The sequence below is a fragment of the Microtus oregoni genome, unplaced genomic scaffold, assembly GCF_018167655.1.
Source record: "Microtus oregoni isolate MIOR12 unplaced genomic scaffold, Mior012 000000F_ref0000247, whole genome shotgun sequence".
NCBI classification, from domain to species: domain Eukaryota; kingdom Metazoa; phylum Chordata; class Mammalia; order Rodentia; family Cricetidae; genus Microtus; species Microtus oregoni.
Genome location: NW_024543059.1, coordinates 88,092,609 through 88,102,514, shown reverse-complemented (window position 1 = coordinate 88,102,514; position 9,906 = coordinate 88,092,609). Strand labels below are relative to the sequence as shown.

At 39.0% G+C, this 9,906-nt stretch overlaps 1 protein-coding gene and 1 long non-coding RNA gene across 4 annotated transcripts in view; one reads left to right on the top strand and one right to left on the bottom strand.

Moving 5' to 3' along the window:
* The first annotated feature begins 499 nt into the window (after window positions 1-499).
* Col11a1 (collagen type XI alpha 1 chain) overlaps window positions 500-9,906 on the top strand; it is a 165,360-nt gene continuing 155,953 nt past the window's right edge. For 2 of the 3 annotated variants that reach the window (XM_041650929.1, XM_041650914.1), the window contains exon 1: window positions 500-991. In XM_041650929.1, coding sequence (XP_041506863.1) covers window positions 889-991 — 103 coding nt within the window. In that variant the 5' untranslated portion in view covers window positions 500-888. The remainder of the gene's footprint in view (window positions 992-9,906) is intronic. The other variant, XM_041650921.1, reaches the window with a different exon arrangement.
* On the bottom strand, window positions 914-1,698 carry LOC121447598. The gene is made up of 3 exons (XR_005974191.1): window positions 1,670-1,698; window positions 1,332-1,401; window positions 914-965 (listed from the first exon to the last, which is right to left on the bottom strand). It is a non-coding gene; the product is annotated as an uncharacterized LOC121447598 (long non-coding RNA).

Here is a 9,906-nt window from a genome sequence, read left to right as displayed (position 1 = left end):
GATTCCATGCCTGCCCTAGGAAGGTTTTTGCAGAGGATACGGTTACGACTGCCTGCCCAGGACTCCAGTCGTGCGGCCAGTGAAACGTGGGCCTTCTCCCGTCCTCCCCCTCCCGCCTCCTAGGGACAAGGGGCTCCCAGACCGGTGCAAGGAGAGTATCTTTATTGAATACAGAAGCTCCTCGAACGCCCCGTGTGCTCCGTGGCTTCTCAGCAATTCCTTTCATTCCCAAAGTGCAGTAGCCAAGCACGGGTCCCGCCTAACTCCCTCCCATTTCTTCTTGGGGATTTGGGAGGGGAAGAAGGGGGAGGAGGAGAGCAAAGATGGGATGGGGAGGGGGTGGCCGGTGGGTTGGGCCTGCATAAGTCTGGATCCTCCGGCGAGAGACTGGGCGGGCTTGGGGCTGCGGGGAAGCGTGTGATTGGGTGTGACCTTCAGTCTGCTTGTCAGTTTCGCGGGCACACAGCGGGGAGGGGGAGTGGGCGGAGGAGGGGGCTGCCTGAGCCTCTTGTCCGGCCCACCGACAGCATGAAGCCTTTAGGGGTGCTCAGTGCTTTCAGGTCCTTTCTTGAAACCTCTCATTCGCCCTCAGTCTGAAGGTAGGGCTAGGCGTAGGACGGATCTCAGGTCTCAGTCTGCGGGGCCACCACAAAGGGAGAGGAGGGGGCGAGAGACAGGAAGGAAGCAAACCATCAAATTGAAAAAAAAAAAAAAGTAGAGCCCTTTGACTTTTTATTTATTTTTTATTTTTATTTTTATTTTTTATTTTTTTACCCCCTCTCCCTTCCGGATGGCTGTGTAGCAAACGTAGGCAACACCTTGGAAGGGACGAAGTTGGTCTGCAGTGGCAATTTCGTGGGTTCACAGTTGTGAGCACGGGGCTAGGAGATGGAGCCCTGGTCCAGGTGGAAAACGAAACGATGGGTCTGGGATCTCACCATCTCAACCCTCGCCTTGACTTTTCTCTTCCAAGCCAGAGAGGTCAGAGGAGGTAAGGAGAAAAAAAAAAAAAGAGTTTGGGGAGGTGGGACATTGCCACCCGGCATTCTTCTTGTGCCCTTCCCCCTAGTATTCACCCCACTTCTTTTAAATAAAATCCAGATTGTAGTTGCTACCAGGTTAGGAGTGGAAACTGGAGAGACTGTTGGATGTAGGCGGGACAGTAATGAGAGAGGAGGTAGGTGGCAGGATTAAAAGATCTGTCAGGCACGCAGCAGACTGAGAAAGCCCTCCGTCCCTTTCCACTTACTTTGCAAAAAAGAAAAAAAATATTACTTTGAACGGGAAGGCAGTGGTACAAAGCTTTTGTTTCAAAAACAGTCTTTACTCACAGTACTCGGCCCTTTGAAGAACTCTTTGGGTTTCTCCAGGTTCTAATGGAGATATCTTTTGAAGGGTGAACTGAGGAGAAAATATAGAGAAAGGGTATAAAGTGAACTGTGATAAACTTCTTTGTCTGCGAGGAAGTGAGAAACGGGCTGTTTTTACTTTGAGGGATATAAGAGAAAGCAGGGGGATGAATTTAGAAGATTGAGAACACTTTGTGTGTGGCATTTTGAAATGCTTCTGAATGGAACACTTGACAGATGATAAAGTGGAGTTCAGGACAGCGTGTGGGGGGCACTTTCCCCGATGTTTAGCCCCCTCATCTTCTCCATGACCCCCTCACCTTCACATCCTTGCCCTCCTACAAACAGCTTCTTCTTGCAGGTTGGACATGCAACTGTCCTGGAGGGCGATGAAAGTCTTCAAACAAATAGGGTGGGGGGCAGACTGGAGGGATTGGGAGGAAGAAGGGTGGGCCTGGGATGGGAGGAGGGAGGTAAGGAAAAGTTCCTACGTGGCACTACCAAATATTGAATGGCCAGACCTGTGTAGCCACTGTAGCCCTGTCAGTACCGGAGGAGGGAGAGCGACTTCACTCCTCCCACCGCCTCCTCCCTCCCTTGCCTCCGCCCTTTCCCTAAAAGGCATCTGGCTGTGGCGGTCCCTTAGGTGCTGTAGACTCGGCTGGCAGGAGAAAGCCTTTGGAGTTGGGCAGCCAGAGCCATTCAGAGTAGAAAGCAAGCTTTGTCAGGAGTGCAGAGAGAAGCCGGGCAGTAGGGAGAAGAGGAGTGGGGAACACAAAAAATGCCAACCGGACTCTGAACGTGCAGGTTTAGAAGAAACCTGAGCCTGGCCATCGGTCTTATTAACCAGACTTGAGAGCTCCCTAAAGAGAGTTAGTGCTTCAGGAGGCCCAGCCCTAACCTTGGCTCTGATGTTTGTGGACTTTACGCTTCCCAGGAGCAGGCAGAGTCTCATTCAGCCCGTGATGAGCACTAGAGTCACAGTGGAACTCCGTTCGAATTTTGCAGCAGTGATTTATTTACGTTGATTCATTGCAACTTCTTGGAGGATAAACCTAAGCGTCTTTGAAAGCAGACGACCTCAAAAAGTTTGCATTTTCCCTTTGGTACTTTGTCGCCTGTTGGGTTGGTCAGCAGTTCTGCCCTCTGCTGGTTTCCTTTAGTATTCAAAATTCAAGCATCAGCCACAGCAAAGAAAAGCCTATTTTTAGTGACACTGAAAAATGTCACTTGCCTAAGGAAGAATAGATTGCTGTTTCATCTCAGCTTGTCATATACAAGTGTTGGCACGAATATACCAGTGCCAGTTATGTAAAAGCACAGAATTTGAGACATTGTGCAGTGATTGCCAGTATTATGGTTTACCTGAATGCATTATCTCCTTTTCTTTTCCATACTGGGATTTCCAGTCAGTCAAATTTCTGTGCTTTTAGGCCATAATTTTCTATTTGCACTCTTAACTATAAATCACAAAAACATCTTCAGAAAATATTTCTGGACCACACCACTACAGTTGCAGAAAGTAATGTTTCCATATTTTATAAAGCTAAAGAATGAAAGAGTGAAGCATAGGATCAGATGTTCTTTCTCATGAAATATTTTGAAAATAGTGTAAGCCAGTAGATAGTTACATGGAAAGATTTGGGTATTTATTTTTATGAAGTTGGTAAGTTCGTGTTACTCAGTGGAAAGTTACTTATTTGTTAATCCAATCTTGTAGGTGTTCATTCTTTAAACCTATTAAAATTCAAAAAAGAAATGATAGGAAATAAATGCTTAAAAAAGAAACACCGGCATCAAATTCCCAGTCAGCACAGAAGGGGAGCGTTCTAAAGCCAGCATTTAGAATTGTAGCTTGAAGACTGAGTGGAATTTATTATCATGGCTTTCTAAATGGAGGTATCTTATTCCAGTATCATCCTGATCGAACAAATTTTCCAGAGGTGTGCATGCATGTTAAATCAGAAGATAATTTAAAATGAACTGGGATTCATATAAATCTGGAGCATTAAAGCAATATATATGAGGAAGATTTTGTGTATTTCTTTTGGAAGTGGATGGATTAATAAAATTGATTTCACGTATTAGTTTCCTTTAAAAATCTAGAGTAATTTGAAAGTCTTCAACATCTGTATTATGATTTCATACACATAATACTGTTAATTAATGGATATCCTTTGATACTAGCTTTTGTTTTATGTTTGGTATATTTACTATGTTTCACTTCGGGACTTCAGGGATTTTCTATGTGCAAAAATTAGTCCATAAATTACTATAAAAACAGGTTTTATTTGAAATTTATAGTGACTGTGCTATGCCTATATTTAAATCACATCTTATCGTATGTTTTAAATCATAGTCTCAGGAAGATTTGGCTATTACTGATACTGTAACTGTAAATATCAAGATAAACTTAAAAAAGGCCATTAATTATAATGGCCTTCTGCCTTTAGCTGTTAAGCCAATTGTGTTCTGTAGACTGCTGGTACTTTCAAAGACGAATTTTAGTGGCTGCCAGCAGTGGGTAGTGAGGACTGTAGAAGAGCTGTTTTGAGTGCCCGGGATCAGCAGGTGAAACGGTACTGGCTTCCAGAATGAGTGCTAATTCAACCTGTGGGGAGCTCAGGCTTGTCTCTCTAGTTATTTAATTAGAGTAAGTTAAAATATTAGTTATGCTCTTACTGATAAGTGCAGTATTTGGTAGGATAATTAATATTGTGTCTTTTCATAAAATAAAAAGGCTCGTGAGTGAAACATTTTTGCATCGGTTATATATCAAGGACTAGTTGGAGTGGCACATATTTAGTTAGCAAGGACTCTTTCATCTAATGCTATTTGTTTTATTATTATAATGTGTAATTTGCATCACTTTGGGGCCATTTTATTAAGTAGACAAATGAAAAATATATAAACAAAGACAGCTTCATTGCTTACTGTTTAAATTTTTGAACTTATGACTAGAATAAATCAATAATAAAAGAATAAAAGGTCAACTTTTTTTAAGTTATCCTTAAAATACAGCAAAACAAACACTGATTTTTGTACTAGGTGGGTTGAATTTACTTTCTAATACTTTTTGGCAATGGATTTTAACTCATGTTAACTTCTTAAGCATTTATTTTGTCTATCATTTAAGAGATTTAATAATTTAAGAGTAGTTTAACAGGCCCATTTATTTAAAGGAGTTAAAAGTGCAGTGATAAATTTCTTTCTTGAGATTTCTAAAGTTAGAATCTACTTTTTCACTTTAGTAAAGAGGAAACTGAGGCACAAAATGGTGTTATTTAAATAATTCTTATAAAACATTACATATAGTACAAGATTGTCTGTGTAAGATGAAGTTCTATAATTAAATATAATTAATATGAACATAAATCTTAGACTTGATGGAATGGGCAAGTTTGTGTGATACACTAGAGTTATTATTAGCAAGAAGGTACTTATATGATAATTTAAAGAAAATCAAATCAAAGAGCAAGCATTTTAAAATTTTAATTTTTTAACTTTGGAGAAATGTGATGTCTCTTCATTTGATCATTTGTGTATTACTAATACAACCAGTGAAGTGGATATCAGATCATTTGGATTGGAGTAGAAAGAACAACTCCTATAAAAGTATGCACATTTATTGCTGGTTGGAAACAGAGTGTTCAACAATAGTAATAAAAATCATAGCAATATAAAGCACAATTTAAAATTCTAAACAACCCAAGGAAATTACATGTATATATCTATGTACACGCACACATATTAGATGCATTATGTATGTGAATATATTTCAAATGAGGAAATGCCCTTTTGCTCTTTCCATACCAATTCTTATCATATGATATATATGATATCATATGATATTATAAGGCTTTTATTCATAGGTAGGAATCATTGTGTTTTACTTCATACATGTTAACAACCTTTTTCTAAATACACAGTTGGTTCTCTTAAAAAATGAGAGAATATAGTAGTTCAAATTCAAATTAAAGCTTTCTTTCCAAATGCTAAAATACTTGAAACTACAGAAATAGCCTTTAAATTGGGAATACGTGTGCAGCTAATTAAGGAAGTCTGAATGGGTGGCCTTGTTGTCTGTTGTATGTGACCCTAGTGTCACATACATGAGTGCTAGGAAGTAAGGGAAGAAACTTTCCATTTTATATTGCAATATTCATTTCTAGAAATGCTATCTTCAGGAGCTTTAATGTCTATTGAATTAAGAGCCATTTTTTTTTCTTCTTCAGGAATCAATGTTGATAGGGACCTGAGGCTGCTTCTGTGGATTTATTATGAGTTCCTGTAATAATGTTTAACAGTGCATACATATATGGGGACTATAAATAATGAGTTCTATCCATCCCTGTAAATAATTTTGAATGATTTATTTTGAGGTGCTTCAAAGGCAGGAGTTTATTATATCCAAGTACGCCCTTCTTTCACCACTCGCCTATGGAGACATAATTAAGGGCAGTTGGTGCAGTCATTAGGAATGCAAGCTGAGGGATGCTCGGCAGTTCTGCTTGTATTCCTTCATGTCCCTCATTTAATACTGTGGAAATGTGACCTAGGCGCTGAAGCGGTGAGAGGGATCTCTTCCTTCCTTCCTTCCTTCCTTCCTTCCTTCCTTCCTTCTTTCCTTCCTTCCTTCCTTCCTTTCTTCCTTCCTTCCTTCTTCTGTCCCTTCTTCTTCCCTTCTTCCCTCCCTCCCTCCCTCCCTCCTCCCTCTCTCCTTTCCTCCCTCCTCCCTCCCTCCTCCCTCCCTCCTTCCTGCCTCCCTCCTTTCCCCTCTCTCCTTATTTTTCAAACCCTAGCAATTTTATTTCCTAGTGAAGAAGACAGGGGTACAGAGACATTATAAACGTCACCACCTTCCTTAAATTCTCTTACTTCAGTCAATTTAAGTGCAGCTTTCAGGGTTACTCTCTGTATACTGTCTAGATGAGACTCTTCTAGTTTTTCTTGCAATTTAATTAAAAACTTCATGGCTTTTAAGTTAATTTTAAATGATGTCTATGCTATTTGAATGTGTCTAGCACATTCATTCCTCCTTTGAGAGCTATGAAACGATTGATGCGCCCAGGTAAGAAGTTTCTTGTTAAAATTCTCCTCTAACTTTCAGTTGTGTCAGGACAACATGAATAATGCTTGCTTGTAGAAAAGATGAAAAGGCAATTTCCAACTGATTTAGAGAGTAATATCTATCGATCAGTTGCAGTCTCTGGCCTATGACTGACTTGGCTAATGGTTCTTTAGACGTTGGCTGATCACCAGCCCTTCTGTTATCTGGAAAAGCAAACTCTTTGCTTGCTGCGTGTGGAATTAGAGACAGTGCTATTAGTTTAGCAGAAAGAACTCAGAGAAAAGAAAGGTTATCGGATTTCAGAGTAAGAGACCAGCTTAAATACAACGTGACAAATGAGAACTAAAACAAACCTGTGGAAAAGTGCTCCGGCACAATCAACTTTTGCAGTCCTCTCAGACCTCTCTCTCTCTCTCTCTCTCTTTTTTCTTCCTAAAAAGCATTTCTTTCTTATTTTAACCAAATTTAATTGCTCTTGAAAGGCCCAGGACTGTTCAGCAAATGAAGGTCCCTATTCACAGAACCTGAGCTCAGAGAATATCAGTAGACACTTCCTTCCTCTGTCTCCCTGGTAAACTGACATCCGGGTTTCTGGGAATGAATCCTGGATGGCACGCACTGGTTGGCTTAGCTTCCTCACTGTGATCTCACATATAACTTCCTGAAAGGATGACTGTCAGAAAGAGTGGCAGTTGCAGTCTTTGACAAGGCTAACAGGGACTCTACTACATTTTCATACTTGGTGGTCTTTCATTCTGTGGGCAAGCAATTGAAGGGGTATTGGCCATTTCTCCTTAGATTGGAGTCTAACAGGTGGACACAACTTAGTGGTTTCTGTCAAAATTCCTTTGAAATGTTGATGGTGCTTTATTTTCATTGAGCACTAAAGTTACTGTCAGAGTGACTTAGTGTGGTATAGAGTGCCACTGTATGTTGTCCAGCCTATGATAAATCGTTTCTCATCCTTCCAGCCCACCCTCTTTGACCCCGCATTTGTGTCATGGGATGACTCTTGTCTTTATTCTCTCTATTTTGGATCTGTTTCTCTAAATCATTTGTTTTCTTCCTGCTCATCTCAAGTTATATTTTATTTCTCAAGTAACTCAAATATCATAGTCCCATAAAATTTCTCCTTATATTTTCTGGAAAATGTAATAGTTAGGATTAACACTGAATACTTGCTTGTTATATACCAGGCTGTGCTGTGTATACTTTGTGTACAATATTTCTTTATTGTTATCATTTCCCTAGGAACAAACTGACATAAAAGACTCAGTTTATCTATGAGGGAACTTTAAAAAAGAAAATAATCTTGTCTGACGTCATGTAGGAAACTGTGGACTCAAGCGTCAGGCAGTCTTGTATCAGAGTCCTAGCTGGATATACTATCTTATGATTACAGTGAACTGAAGTCTAAAATTAATAAGCAAATCTTGCAGTTTACTACAGCGCACAAAATGTCAACTGTGTGAATGCCCTGAATGTCTCTAAAGGGAACTAAACAGGGCTCTTGCTAAAGGACACTCTTGCAATTTAAGTTGCTTCTCAGCTACATTTAAGTTTAACGAAAACCTACTACTCATACTCTTGGGGGACCTAAGTCACAAAGGTGTTGGGACACTTGAAGAGGTTGTAACTCAAAGCTGTTGAGTATTTTTTGACCTTACTAATTTAATAAATGGTATCTATTAGATTCATGATCTGATTGTTTATTCAACTAACAATGATACTTAGCAATTTTTACTTCTTCTAATAAGAACCTATAGCAATAAGCACCAAGTCACTTTCTGGGAGTTGATGGTTGTGTACTGGCTTATTACCTTCAGTGTATAAATGTCTACCAAGATTAATAACAAGACCCTTTGAATGTAATCAATATGAAAAATGTAGCAAAAGACAGAGGACTAATAAAAACAAATCATTATCATTATTTTGAAGTTTGTCAGTTTTCTTCCAGAAGTTCCTGGGTGGATAACATCTGATATAGTTTATTTGTATTCCTGTTTTCTTACCGTGTTGACAGATAGAATGTGTAGTATTAACAATCTGGTTTGTAGTTGTCATCTTCCACCATCTAGAAGACCGGAACAAGATAAAAATTTAGTTAATTTAGATAAATAAAATGGAAGTTTGAAGACCTTCTCATGCAATGGTGTCAGCAATGATAAGGAAGGAAGGAAGGAAGGGAAAACTTATTGCTATAGGTTCTTATTAGAAGAAGTGACAATTGCTAAGTGTCTTTGTTAGTTGAATAAACAATCAGATCGTGAATCTAATAGATACCATTTATAATACCTTCTTTCCTTCCTTTCCTTCTTTCTCCTCTCCTTCTATTGGAGAAAGGGTCTTATTATGTATTCCTTACTGACTTGAAGCTCACTATGTAAACCAGACTGACTTCCAACTCACAGAGCTCTACCTGGCTTTGTTTAACAAGTGCTGCAATTATAGGTATGCACAACAATGTTTAGCTTTCCTTTCTTCTTTTGTGTCTATATGTGCATAGAGGAACATCCTAAGCTATTATTCCTAACACTCCATCCACCTCAATCCCTATCTCCCTCCCTAATGTCCCTTTTCAAGTAGCCGAGGCTGACCAGGAACTCCAGGGATCCAATTTTCTCCACCTCCGTCCCCTGCAGGATTACAAGCACATGTCATCATGTGTTGCATTATTATGTGTGTTCTAAGGATTGAATTCAGTTCTATGAACTACACATGTGTACTTTATCATCCACATGGACTCCTTTTTCTTTCCTATACTCATTCTATAATAACAAATAAGTCAGAGCTTCTTTCCAGTGTTTTGTTTTTAAAAGTATTTCCCACTCTCTCTTCAAAGGTATCTCTGAACATCTTCAGTTACCAATCAATTCTATTGTCTTGGTGTCTGTAGCTGGTTTAAACACCTTAAGTGATGTTTTTGCTCTGATGGTGTCATAAATCATTTTTCTCCTAGAGTTTAAGAAAAGGAGCTTCAATTAAAAGGACCAGTCTATCAAAACATTTGTTGAAAATATTCCTGTTATCTGTTTTATATATTATTAGGGATTAATTGCTTTTTTTAAACTAGCAATTAGAAACATCGGTTTACCTCTATGCAGTCACTTTAATAAAACAAATCTTTCTTTGGTTTATAAAATACTTTATATATTATACTTATTACTCTACTGTGAACTGTCATATTCAAGAAAGACACATCTAAAGATTCAGGCATTAAAGACTGATAGATCGTTAGTTAAATAGTTTTTGGAAGAAACCCATATATATAATCTTGTATTGCTATCTGTTTTACGTATCAGTTACACTAAAAGCAGTAAGTCCTGAAACAGGGTCAGAAAAATGATATTTGGGGAAGGGTTGTTGAATAAAGTGGAGGTGTTGGTTACAATTCAAAATTCTGAAAATAATCTGAAAACTCAGATGTGGTTTGTATGTTTATGTATGTAAATTGCTATAGATGCTTGACCCTTGTCTCCTTTAGAA